The 15,179-nt window shown below is 34.5% G+C and overlaps 1 protein-coding gene across 1 annotated transcript in view; it reads right to left on the bottom strand.

The window, feature by feature from the left end:
• The window catches only part of AP1M2 (adaptor related protein complex 1 subunit mu 2), a 39,364-nt gene extending 28,964 nt beyond the window's left edge, over positions 1-10,400 (bottom strand). Inside the window, exons 1-2 of the mRNA XM_056570542.1 lie at positions 10,277-10,400; positions 46-202 (exon numbers count right to left, since the gene is read on the bottom strand). Of these exons, the coding sequence (XP_056426517.1) occupies positions 46-202; positions 10,277-10,318 (199 nt within the window). The 5' untranslated portion in view covers positions 10,319-10,400. The remainder of the gene's footprint in view (positions 1-45; positions 203-10,276) is intronic.
• Positions 10,401-15,179: the final 4,779 nt, after the last annotated feature.

The raw sequence follows: 15,179 nt of genomic DNA, 5'->3' as shown, positions 1-15,179 counted from the left end.
TGCAGACCGGACAAGGCAGATGGCCTGTTATTACAGATAGGATACGGTAAAGGTTGCTGTGCTTGATCCACATGAAGTGGACTTTCCCGTGGATGAGAAGCGGCGTCAGGTTACCCTCCTCCTCCCTCTGGACCACCAGCGGCATGAAGTGATCGATCTCCGTCATATTAATGTCCCCCTTATAATTCCGGCAGATGAGGGGCTGTACAAAAAGAGAGAGAGGAACATAAATACGTTCACATACTTAACATACCAGTCCTGGATGACTCCTGTAATCCCACTTCTCTGTGAAGGTGTCCTACTAAAATTAAAGCGTAACTCCGACCGCGCTTTAGCGGCAGGATACCTAATACTACAGCGGATCAGGATAGGATGGAAGTCCATAGACGTGCCTGAGACTTTGGCTACATCCGTATCCTGATTTGCTGTAGTTTCGGGCCACGAGGGGCTGAGAGATTCAAACAGATATGAGTGTGATCCCAGATATGCTGAGGAAAGGGTTAAAATACAAAGCTCCAGTATAAGGCTTTGTATCTTATTACAGTCCAGTGTACATTATAAATTATTATATAACAGTATAAGGCTTTGTATCTTATGACAGTCCAGTGCACATTATAATATTACAGTATGAGGCTTTGTATCTTATTACAGTCCAGTACATTATAAATTATTATATTACAGTATAGGGCTTTGTATCTTATTACAGTCCAGTGTACATTATAAGTTATTATAATACAAAGCCATGTACTGTAATATTGTAATATAATAATGTATAATGTACTCAGGACTGTAATAAGATAAAAAGCCTTATACTGTAATATTGTATCATATTATATAATTTATAATGTACACAGGACTGTAATATAATAACTTATACTGTACACAGGACTGTAATATAATAACTTATACTGTACACAGGACTGTAATATAATAACTTATAATGTACACAGGACTGTAATATAATAACTTATAATGTACACAGGACTGTAATATAATAACTTATAATGTACACAGGACTGTAATATAATAACTTATAATGTACACTGGACTATAATAAGATACAATATTACAGTACAGGGCTTTGTATCTTATTACAGTCCAGAGTACATTATAAATTATATATTATAATACAATATTACAGTACAGTACATTATATATTATAATACAATATTTCAGTATAAGGCTTCGTATCTTATTACAGTCCTGTGTACATTATAAGTTATTATATTACAGTCCTGTGTACATTATAAGTTATTATATTAGTCCTGTGTACATTCTAAGTTATTATATTACAGTCCTGTGTACATTATAAGTTATTATATTAGTCCTGTGTACATTATAAGTTATTATATCACAGTCCAGTGTACATTATAAGTTATTATATTACAGTCCTGTGTACATTATAAGTTATTATGTTACAGTCCTGTGTACAGTACAAGTTATTATATTACAGTCCTGTGTACAGTATAAGTTATTATATTACAGTCCTGTGTACAGTATAAGTTATTATATTACAGTCCTGTGTACATTATAAGTTATTATATTACAGTCCTGTGTACAGTATAAGTTATTATATCACAGTCCTGTGTACATTCTAAGTTATTATATCACAGTCCTGTGTACAGTATAAGTTATTATATTACAGTCCTGTGTACAGTATAAGTTATTATATTACAGTCCTGTGTACATTATAAGTTATTATATTACAGTCCTGTGTACATTATAAGTTATTATATTACAGTCCTGTGTACAGTATAAGTTATTATATTACAGTCCTGTGTACATTATAAGTTATTATATTACAGTCCTGTGTACATTATAAGTTATTATATTACAGTCCTGTGTACAGTATTAGTTATTATGTTACAGTCCTGTGTACATTATAAGTTATTCTATTAGTCCTGTGTACATTATAAGTTATTATATTACAGTCCTGTGTACATTATAAGTTATTATATTACAGTCCTGTGTACATTATAAGTTATTCTATTACAGTCCTGTGTACATTATAAGTTATTCTATTACAGTCCTGTGTACAGTATAAGTTATATATTACAGTCCTGTGTACATTATAAGTTATTATATTACAGTCCTGTGTACATTATAAGTTATTATATTACAGTCCTGTGTACATTATAAGTTATTCTATTACAGTCCTGTGTACATTATAAGTTATTCTATTACAGTCCTGTGTACATTATAAGTTATTCTATTACAGTCCTGTGTACAGTATAAGTTATATATTACAGTCCTGTGTACATTATAAGTTATTATATTACAGTCCTGTGTACATTATAAGTTATTATATTACAGTCCTGTGTACATTATAAGTTATTATATTAGTCCTGTGTACATTATAAGTTATTATATTACAGTCCTGTGTACATTATAAGTTATTATATTACAGTCCTGTGTACATTATAAGTTATTATATTACAGTCCAGTGTACATTATAAGTTATTATATTACAGTCCAGTGTACATTATAAGTTATTATATTACAGTCCAGTGTACAGTATAAGTTATTATATTAGTCCTGTGTACAGTATAAGTTATTATATTACAGTCCAGTGTACAGTATAAGTTATTATATTACAGTCCTGTGTACAGTATAAGTTATTATATTACAGTCCTGTGTACAGTATAAGTTATTATATTAGTCCTGTGTACATTATAAGTTATTATATTACAGTCCTGTGTACATTATAAGTTATTATATTACAGTCCTGTGTACATTATAAGTTATTATATTACAGTCCTGTGTACATTATAAGTTATTATATTACAGTCCAGTGTACATTATAAGTTATTATATTACAGTCCAGTGTACAGTATAAGTTATTATATTACAGTCCTGTGTACAGTATAAGTTATTATATTACAGTCCTGTGTACAGTATAAGTTATTATATTACAGTCCTGTGTACAGTATAAGTTATTATATTACAGTCCTGTGTACAGTATAAGTTATTATATTACAGTCCTGTGTACAGTATAAGTTATTATATTACAGTGCTGTGTACATTATATAAGTTATTATATTACAGTCCTGTGTACATTATATAAGTTATTATATTACAGTCCTGTGTACATTATAAGTTATTATATTACAGTCCTGTGTACATTATAAGTTATTATATTACAGTCCTGTGTACATTATAAGTTATTATATTAGTCCTGTGTACAGTATAAGTTATTATATTACAGTCCTGTGTACAGTATAAGTTATTATATTACAGTCCTGTGTACATTATAAGTTATTATTTATAATACTATTACAGTATAAGGCTTTGTATCTTATTATAGTCCGGTGTACATTATAAGTTATTATATTACAGTCCTGTGTACATTATAAGTTATTATATTAGTCCTGTGTACATTATAAGTTATTCTATCACAGTCCTGTGTACATTATAAGTTATTATATTACAGTCCTGTGTACATTATAAGTTATTATATTAGTCCTGTGTACAGTATAAGTTATTATATTACAGTCCTGTGTACAGTATAAGTTATTATATTACAGTCCTGTGTACAGTATAAGTTATTATATTACAGTCCTGTGTACATTATAAGTTATTATATTAGTCCTGTGTACAGTATAAGTTATTATATTACAGTCCTGTGTACAGTATAAGTTATTATATTACAGTCCTGTGTACAGTATAAGTTATTATATTACAGTCCTGTGTACATTATAAGTTATTCTATCACAGTCCTGTGTACATTATAAGTTATTATATTACAGTCCTGTGTACATTATAAGTTATTATATTAGTCCTGTGTACAGTATAAGTTATTATATTACAGTCCTGTGTACATTATAAGTTATTATATTAGTCCTGTGTACATTATAAGTTATTATATTACAGTCCTGTGTACAGTATAAGTTATTATATTACAGTCCTGTGTACATTATAAGTTATTATTTATAATACTATTACAGTATAAGGCTTTGTATCTTATTATAGTCCGGTGTACATTATAAGTTATTATATTACAGTCCTGTGTACATTATAAATTATATAATATGATACAATATTACAGTATAAGGCTTTTTATCTTATTACAGTCCTGTGTACATTCTAAGTTATTCTATTACAGTCCTGTGTACATTATAAGTTATTCTATCACAGTCCTGTGTACATTATAAGTTATTATATTACAGTCCTGTGTACATTATAAGTTATTATATTAGTCCTGTGTACATTATAAGTTATTATATTAGTCCTGTGTACATTATAAGTTATTATATTACAGTCCTGTGTACATTATAAGTTATTATATTACAGTCCTGTGTACATTATAAGTTATTATATTAGTCCTGTGTACAGTATAAGTCATTATATTACAGTCCTGTGTACAGTATAAGTTATTATATTGCAGTCCTGTGTACATTATAAATTATATAATATGATACAATATTACAGTATAAGGCTTTTTATCTTATTACAGTCCTGAGTACATTATACATTATTATATCACAGTCCTGTGTACATTATAAGTTATTATATTACAGTCCTGTGTACATTCTAAGTTATTATATTACAGTCCTGTGTACATTATAAGTTATTATATTACAGTCCTGTGTACAGTATAAGTTATTATATTACAGTCCTGTGTACATTATAAGTTATTATATCACAGTCCAGTGTACATTATAAGTTATTATATTACAGTCCAGTGTACAGTATAAGTTATTATATTACAGTCCTGTGTACATTATAAGTTATTATATCACAGTCCTGTGTACATTATAAGTTATTATATCAGTCCTGTGTACAGTATAAGTTATTATATTACAGTCCTGTGTACATTATAAGTTATTCTATTACAGTCCTGTGTACATTATAAGTTATTATATTAGTCCTGTGTACAGTATAAGTTATTATATTACAGTCCAGTGTACAGTATAAGTTATTATATTACAGTCCAGTGTACAGTATAAGTTATTATATTACAGTCCTGTGTACAGTATAAGTTATTATGTTACAGTCCTGTGTACATTATAAGTTATTATATTAGTCCTGTGTACAGTATAAGTTATTATATTACAGTCCAGTGTACAGTATAAGTTATTATATTACAGTCCTGTGTACAGTATAAGTTATTATATCAGTCCTGTGTACAGTATAAGTTATTATATTACAGTCCTGTGTACATTATAAGTTATTATATTAGTCCTGTGTACAGTATAAGTTATTATATTACAGTCCAGTGTACAGTATAAGTTATTATATTACAGTCCTGTGTACAGTATAAGTTATTATATCAGTCCTGTGTACAGTATAAGTTATTATATTACAGTCCTGTGTACAGTATAAGTTATTATGTTACAGTCCTGTGTACATTATAAGTTATTATGTTACAGTCCTGTGTACATTATAAGTTATTATATTAGTCCTGTGTACAGTATAAGTTATTATATTACAGTCCTGTGTACAGTATAAGTTATTATGTTACAGTCCTGTGTACATTATAAGTTATTATATTAGTCCTGTGTACAGTATAAGTTATTATATTACAGTCCTGTGTACAGTATAAGTTATTATATCAGTCCTGTGTACAGTATAAGTTATTATATTACAGTCCTGTGTACAGTATAAGTTATTATATCAGTCCTGTGTACAGTATAAGTTATTATATTACAGTCCTGTGTACATTATAAGTTATTATATCAGTCCTGTGTACAGTATAAGTTATTATATCAGTCCTGTGTACAGTATAAGTTATTCTATTACAGTCCTGTGTACATTATAAGTTATTATGTTACAGTCCTGTGTACAGTACAAGTTATTATATTACAGTCCTGTGTACAGTATAAGTTATTATATTACAGTCCTGTGTACAGTATAAGTTATTATATTACAGTCCTGTGTACATTATAAGTTATTATATTACAGTCCTGTGTACAGTATAAGTTATTATATCACAGTCCTGTGTACATTCTAAGTTATTATATCACAGTCCTGTGTACAGTATAAGTTATTATATTACAGTCCTGTGTACAGTATAAGTTATTATATTACAGTCCTGTGTACATTATAAGTTATTATATTACAGTCCTGTGTACATTATAAGTTATTATATTACAGTCCTGTGTACAGTATAAGTTATTATATTACAGTCCTGTGTACATTATAAGTTATTATATTACAGTCCTGTGTACATTATAAGTTATTATATTACAGTCCTGTGTACAGTATTAGTTATTATGTTACAGTCCTGTGTACATTATAAGTTATTCTATTAGTCCTGTGTACATTATAAGTTATTATATTACAGTCCTGTGTACATTATAAGTTATTATATTACAGTCCTGTGTACATTATAAGTTATTCTATTACAGTCCTGTGTACATTATAAGTTATTCTATTACAGTCCTGTGTACAGTATAAGTTATATATTACAGTCCTGTGTACATTATAAGTTATTATATTACAGTCCTGTGTACATTATAAGTTATTATATTACAGTCCTGTGTACATTATAAGTTATTATATTAGTCCTGTGTACATTATAAGTTATTATATTACAGTCCTGTGTACATTATAAGTTATTATATTACAGTCCTGTGTACATTATAAGTTATTATATTACAGTCCTGTGTACATTATAAGTTATTATATTACAGTCCAGTGTACATTATAAGTTATTATATTACAGTCCAGTGTACAGTATAAGTTATTATATTAGTCCTGTGTACAGTATAAGTTATTATATTACAGTCCAGTGTACAGTATAAGTTATTATATTACAGTCCTGTGTACAGTATAAGTTATTATATTACAGTCCTGTGTACAGTATAAGTTATTATATTAGTCCTGTGTACATTATAAGTTATTATATTACAGTCCTGTGTACATTATAAGTTATTATATTACAGTCCTGTGTACATTATAAGTTATTATATTACAGTCCTGTGTACATTATAAGTTATTATATTACAGTCCAGTGTACATTATAAGTTATTATATTACAGTCCAGTGTACAGTATAAGTTATTATATTACAGTCCTGTGTACAGTATAAGTTATTATATTACAGTCCTGTGTACAGTATAAGTTATTATATTACAGTCCTGTGTACAGTATAAGTTATTATATTACAGTCCTGTGTACAGTATAAGTTATTATATTACAGTCCTGTGTACAGTATAAGTTATTATATTACAGTCCTGTGTACATTATAAGTTATTATATTACAGTGCTGTGTACATTATATAAGTTATTATATTACAGTCCTGTGTACATTATATAAGTTATTATATTACAGTCCTGTGTACATTATAAGTTATTATATTACAGTCCTGTGTACATTATAAGTTATTATATTACAGTCCTGTGTACATTATAAGTTATTATATTAGTCCTGTGTACAGTATAAGTTATTATATTACAGTCCTGTGTACAGTATAAGTTATTATATTACAGTCCTGTGTACATTATAAGTTATTATTTATAATACTATTACAGTATAAGGCTTTGTATCTTATTATAGTCCGGTGTACATTATAAGTTATTATATTACAGTCCTGTGTACATTATAAGTTATTATATTAGTCCTGTGTACATTATAAGTTATTCTATCACAGTCCTGTGTACATTATAAGTTATTATATTACAGTCCTGTGTACATTATAAGTTATTATATTAGTCCTGTGTACAGTATAAGTTATTATATTACAGTCCTGTGTACAGTATAAGTTATTATATTACAGTCCTGTGTACAGTATAAGTTATTATATTACAGTCCTGTGTACATTATAAGTTATTATATTAGTCCTGTGTACAGTATAAGTTATTATATTACAGTCCTGTGTACAGTATAAGTTATTATATTACAGTCCTGTGTACAGTATAAGTTATTATATTACAGTCCTGTGTACATTATAAGTTATTCTATCACAGTCCTGTGTACATTATAAGTTATTATATTACAGTCCTGTGTACATTATAAGTTATTATATTAGTCCTGTGTACAGTATAAGTTATTATATTACAGTCCTGTGTACATTATAAGTTATTATATTAGTCCTGTGTACATTATAAGTTATTATATTACAGTCCTGTGTACAGTATAAGTTATTATATTACAGTCCTGTGTACATTATAAGTTATTATTTATAATACTATTACAGTATAAGGCTTTGTATCTTATTATAGTCCGGTGTACATTATAAGTTATTATATTACAGTCCTGTGTACATTATAAATTATATAATATGATACAATATTACAGTATAAGGCTTTTTATCTTATTACAGTCCTGTGTACATTCTAAGTTATTCTATTACAGTCCTGTGTACATTATAAGTTATTCTATCACAGTCCTGTGTACATTATAAGTTATTATATTACAGTCCTGTGTACATTATAAGTTATTATATTAGTCCTGTGTACATTATAAGTTATTATATTAGTCCTGTGTACATTATAAGTTATTATATTACAGTCCTGTGTACATTATAAGTTATTATATTACAGTCCTGTGTACATTATAAGTTATTATATTAGTCCTGTGTACAGTATAAGTTATTATATTAGTCCTGTGTACAGTATAAGTCATTATATTACAGTCCTGTGTACAGTATAAGTTATTATATTGCAGTCCTGTGTACATTATAAATTATATAATATGATACAATATTACAGTATAAGGCTTTTTATCTTATTACAGTCCTGAGTACATTATACATTATTATATCACAGTCCTGTGTACATTATAAGTTATTATATTACAGTCCTGTGTACATTCTAAGTTATTATATTACAGTCCTGTGTACATTATAAGTTATTATATTACAGTCCTGTGTACAGTATAAGTTATTATATTACAGTCCTGTGTACATTATAAGTTATTATATCACAGTCCAGTGTACATTATAAGTTATTATATTACAGTCCAGTGTACAGTATAAGTTATTATATTACAGTCCTGTGTACATTATAAGTTATTATATCACAGTCCTGTGTACATTATAAGTTATTATATCAGTCCTGTGTACAGTATAAGTTATTATATTACAGTCCTGTGTACATTATAAGTTATTCTATTACAGTCCTGTGTACATTATAAGTTATTATATTAGTCCTGTGTACAGTATAAGTTATTATATTACAGTCCAGTGTACAGTATAAGTTATTATATTACAGTCCAGTGTACAGTATAAGTTATTATATTACAGTCCTGTGTACAGTATAAGTTATTATGTTACAGTCCTGTGTACATTATAAGTTATTATATTAGTCCTGTGTACAGTATAAGTTATTATATTACAGTCCAGTGTACAGTATAAGTTATTATATTACAGTCCTGTGTACAGTATAAGTTATTATATCAGTCCTGTGTACAGTATAAGTTATTATATTACAGTCCTGTGTACATTATAAGTTATTATATTAGTCCTGTGTACAGTATAAGTTATTATATTACAGTCCAGTGTACAGTATAAGTTATTATATTACAGTCCTGTGTACAGTATAAGTTATTATATCAGTCCTGTGTACAGTATAAGTTATTATATTACAGTCCTGTGTACAGTATAAGTTATTATGTTACAGTCCTGTGTACATTATAAGTTATTATGTTACAGTCCTGTGTACATTATAAGTTATTATATTAGTCCTGTGTACAGTATAAGTTATTATATTACAGTCCTGTGTACAGTATAAGTTATTATGTTACAGTCCTGTGTACATTATAAGTTATTATATTAGTCCTGTGTACAGTATAAGTTATTATATTACAGTCCTGTGTACAGTATAAGTTATTATATCAGTCCTGTGTACAGTATAAGTTATTATATTACAGTCCTGTGTACAGTATAAGTTATTATATCAGTCCTGTGTACAGTATAAGTTATTATATTACAGTCCTGTGTACATTATAAGTTATTATATCAGTCCTGTGTACAGTATAAGTTATTATATCAGTCCTGTGTACAGTATAAGTTATTCTATTACAGTCCTGTGTACAGTATAAGTTATCATATCAGTCCTGTGTACAGTATAAGTTATTATATTACAGTCCTGTGTACAGTATAAGTTATTATATCAGTCCTGTGTACAGTATAAGTTATTATATTACAGTCCTGTGTACATTATAAGTTATTATATATAACATGGTTACAGTAAAGGTTTCGTGTTGCACAAACGTTTCGTGCTCCTTCCCCCTAGTTAGTGACTGAACTACATCTCCCACCACACAGAGCCCCTGCAGGGCATGCTGGGAGTTGTAGTCTGGCAGCTGTCATACCGGAGGTGACCGCCTCACTTACCTTCCCCTTCAGGTCCAGGATGAAGACAGCCGAGGCGGACATGGTGACACCTGTGTGTGGTGGAGCTGTAGAAGTCACTGGCCCTGTGTCTGCTCCCTAATGGCTGCCACCTTCCTCTTCCTCCTTCCTGTGCACCTGTACTACGTCACCAGCCCAGGTACAAGGTGTGGCCCCTCCCCCAGCAGGAAAAGGGGGCGCTGTCACTTTAAGAGCAGTCGGGGAGGAGGCACAGGGGATGACTTTTCAGGTTTTTCTACTATTCTCCGCAACCCCCACCCCCTGCTGCATGTATGTTATGCTGGGAGTTGTAGTCCCACAAAAGGTACAGGTTGCAGAACAGCTGACTTAGATTCTCATTCCTTAACCATGTGCTTCCCAACCAGGGTGCCTCCAGCTGTTGCAAAACTACAACTCCCAGCATGCCCGGACAGCCAACGGCTGTCCGGGCATGCTGGGAGTTGTAGTTTTGCAACAGCTGGAGGCACCCTGGTTGGGAAGCACTGCCTTAACCTGTGGCAAAACTAAAACTCCCAGCAGCCCTGCAACTACAACATCCTGGCTGTCCGGGCATGCTGGGAGTTGTAGTTTTGCAACAGCTGGAGGCATCCTGGTTGGGAAGCACTGCCTTAACCTGTGGCAAAACTAAAACTCCCAGCAGCCCTGCAACTACAACATCCTGCTGGGAGTTGTAGTCCCACAACAATACAACTCCCGGTCCCACAACAGTATCAGGTAGTTGCAGGTTATCATTGATTTAAGATTAGTAATCCCCAACCTGTGGCCCTCCAGCTGTTGCAACACTACAACTCCCAGCATGCCCTGACAGCCTTTAGCCCTGTGACTACAAATTCCTGCTGCATACATGCTCTACTGGGACTTGTAGTCCCTCAACAGGTACAGGTTGCAAACATTGGAACAGGTTTGCATTGACTTAGATTGGTTTTCCCCAAACCTGTGGCAAAACTACAACTCCCAACATGACCACAGAGCCTTCACTCCCTGCTGCATGTATATCCTGCTGGGAGTTGTAGTCCCAAAACAGGTTTAGGTTGCTGAACAGCTGGCTACAGGTTTGCATTGACTTAGATTAGTATTCCCCAACCTGTGGCTCTCCAATTGCTGCAAAACTACAACTCCCAGCATGCCCTAACAGCTTTCAGCTCTGCAACCATGGAACTATCACTCCCGGCTGCAAGCACGCTCTACTGGGAGTTGTAGTCCCACCTGAGGCTCATGTTGCAGAGCAGGTTTGAATTGACTTACATTAGTATTCCCAACCTGAAACCCTCCAGCTGTTGCAAAACTACAACTCCCAGCATGCCCTAACAGCTTTCGGCTCTGCAACCATAGAACTACCATTCTCGGCTGCAAACACGATCTACTGGGAGTTGTAGTCCCACCCGAGGCTCATGTTGGAGAGCAGGTTTGAATTAACTTATGTTAGTATTCCCAACCTGAAACCCTCCAGCTGTTGCAAAACTACAACTCACAGCATGCCCTGACAGCCTTCGGCTGTCAGGGCATGCTGGGAATTGTAGTTTGGCAACAGCTGGGGAGCCACAGTTTTGGGTATACTGGCTTAGATGGATGAAAACCAGGAGAGAAACAAAAACGGCCGTCCGGGCATGCTGGGAGTTGTAGTTTTGCAACAGCTGAATGCACCCTGGTGTGGAAACACTTGGTAATCCTGTGGGCGCCAGTAGACAGGATGTGTCTTGTAACATTTCCCATCGTCACGGGTTAATAGAAAACGACCTCAAATCGAGACGACTGCGTTCCGATGGCGTTCACAGTCAGGAGGGTGATGCCTCATGGTGGCTGATACCATAGCAGTGGGCACTGGTGGCATCAGACCAGACGCTTCACGTGCCGGATGTCAGTTCAGTTCAAGGATTTATATAGGATTAAAATAACAGAGCAGATTTCTTCCAAAAACAGCGCCACCCCTGTCCTCAGGTTGTGTGCGGTATTGCAGCTCAATTCCATTGAAGTGAATGGAGCCAAGTTGTAACACCACACACAACCTGAGGGCAGGGGTGGCGCTGTTGGTGGAAGAAATCAGCTCTGTCTTTTTAATCCTAGTAAGAATATATATATATATATATATATATATATATATATATATATATTTTTTTTTTTTATATATATATATATTTATATATATATATAAATAAATCTATATATATATATATATATATATATATATATATATATATATAAAAGATATATATATATATATATATATATATATATATATATTAAATAATATATATGTAGAAAGGCTGGAGGCCTGGGCAGGGTTCACACATGGCATATTGGCTGCAGCGTTTCATGGCCATTACCCTTACATTACACCTTCGGAGAGGGGTACTTACTTTGGGGGTGGCCCCCTTTATTAATATTTTCATCCCATGTGTATACTTTGGATCAATGAATCACTGCCCCCTACTGGAAATCAGTAGCACCAGCGCTAGTTTTGATAAAGCTCCCTTATAGCAGTGTTTCCCAACCAGAGTGCCTCCAGCTGTTGCAAAACTACAACTCCCAGCATTCCCGGACAGCCTTTGGCTGTCCGGGCATGCTGGGAGTTGTAGTTTTGCAACAGCTGGAGGCACCCTGGTTGGGAAACACGTATATAAATAACTTTTTTGCATGTGCTATGAGCTTTCCTGGTGTGTATGCTGAAAGCGTAATCTGCAGTGTGGACAGTGCTGCAGCCTTCCATTGAAGTCAATGGGAGGCTGCTGCAAGCGGAATCCACTCTGAATTTCCGTAGTGTGAACGAGTCCTTATTGCTTGCATGAAGAACCTAGGGCACTCAGTAAGGTGTTTATGGATGGGGTTAACATACAGTAAAGACTCACTAAGCTGACCACCCAAATCTTTTGTGGTCCTCTTAAAAGGTATACAGAATGCAGGATAAAGTGGGTACTCCGGTGGAAATTATTATTATTATAATATATATATATATATATATATATATATATATATATATATCTCAACATCAACTGGTTACAGAAAGTTAAACAGATTTGTAAATTACTTCTATATAAAAATCCTAATCCTTCCAGTACTTATCAGCTGCTGTATGCGCCAGAGGAAGTTGTGTTGTTCCTTTCTGTGTGACCACAGTGCTCTCTGCTGACACCTCTGTCCATGTCAGGAACTGTCCAGAGCAGGAGAGGTTTTCTCTGGGGATTTGCTCCTTGCTCTGGACAGTTCCTGACACGGACATGAGGTGACAGCAGAGAGCACTGTGGTCCGACTGAAAAGAACTATCTCTGTATACAGCAGCTGGTAAGTACTGGAAGGATTAAGATTTTTATATAGAAGTAATTAACAAATCTTTTTGACTTTTTGGTACCAGTTGATTTGAAAACATTTGTTTTCTACAGGAGTACCCCTTTAAGGGATTTATAGGGCACAGAAATGATGATGAAAGAGCCAAATATGATGCCTTTTATTCCTGCTGGTTGTGGTTTATGGATCACGATTTGATCAATCAGAGCACTTATATTTACAATGATAATAACTATATACATGACACATATACAAACACATTACACCCAGAATGGCTCCCCTCTTATTCCTAGTCTTTCCATTTCATTTTTTTTGCCCCAAACATGGCCCCCTTCTCTTTCCTGGTCCCTATCATAGCTCTCCATCTCAATCCTGGTTACCGAAATGGCTCCACTCTAATTTCTAGTCCCCGGCATGGCATCTCCTCCCATTCCTGGTCCCCTATAAGGCTCCAGTCTTATTTCTAGTCCCCGGCATGGCATCTCCTCCCATTCCTGGTCCCCTATAAGGCTCCACTCCTATTTCTAGTCCCCGACATGGCATCTCCTCCCATTCCTGGTCCCCTATAAGGCTCCAGTCTTATTTCTAGTCCCCGGCATGGCATCTCCTCCCATTCCTGGTCCCCTATAAGGCTCCAGTCTTATTTCTAGTCCCCGACATGGCATCTCCTCCCATTCCTGGTCCCCTATAAGGCTCCAGTCTTATTTCTAGTCCCCGACATGGCATCTCCTCCCATTCCTGGTCCCCTATAAGGCTCCACTCTAATTTCTAGTCCCCGGCATGGCATCTCCTCCCATTCCTGGTCCCCTATAAGGCTCCACTCTAATTTCTAGTCCCCGGCATGGCATCTCCTCCCATTCCTGGTCCCCTATAAGGCTCCACTCTAATTTCTAGTCCCCGACATGGCATCTCCTCCCATTCCTGGTCCCCTATAAGGCTCCACTCTAATTTCTAGTCCCCGGCATGGCATCTCCTCCCATTCCTGGTCCCCTATAAGGCTCCACTCTTATTTCTAGTCCCCGGCATGGCATCTCCTCCCATTCCTGGTCCCCTATAAGGCTCCACTTGTCACGATTCGGCTGGCTGGAGGTGGATCCTCTGTGTCAGAGAGGGATAGGCGTGGACCGTGCTGGTGGACCGGTTCTAAGTTACTACTGGTATTCACCAGAGCCCACCGCAAAGCGGGATGGTTTTGCAGCGGTGGTAGCAACCAGGTCGTATCCACCGGCAACGGCTCAACCTCTCTGACTGCTGAGATAAGCGCGGTACAAGGGAGTAGACAAGAGCAGGGTCGGACGTAGCAGAAGGTCGGGGCAGGCAGCAAGGATCGTAGTCAGGGGCAACGGCAGGAGGTCTGGAACACAGGCTAGGAACACTCAAGGGAACGCTTTCACTGGCACAATGGCAACAAGATCCGGCGAGGAAGTGCAGGGGAAGTGAGGTATTAATAGGGAAGTGCACAGGTGAAGGTACTGATTAAAACCCATGCGCCAATCAGTGGCGCACCGGCCCTTTAAATCGCAAAGACCCGGCGCGTGCGCGCCCTAGGGAGCGGGGCCGTGCGCGCCGAGACAGCACAGACGGGGAACGAGTCTGGTAAGCG

Source organism: Hyla sarda, chromosome 4 (genome assembly GCF_029499605.1).
Source record: "Hyla sarda isolate aHylSar1 chromosome 4, aHylSar1.hap1, whole genome shotgun sequence".
NCBI classification, from domain to species: Eukaryota; Metazoa; Chordata; class Amphibia; order Anura; family Hylidae; genus Hyla; species Hyla sarda.
The sequence above is the reverse complement of the archived record's forward strand: the minus strand, read 5'-3'. Positions and strand labels throughout refer to the sequence as shown.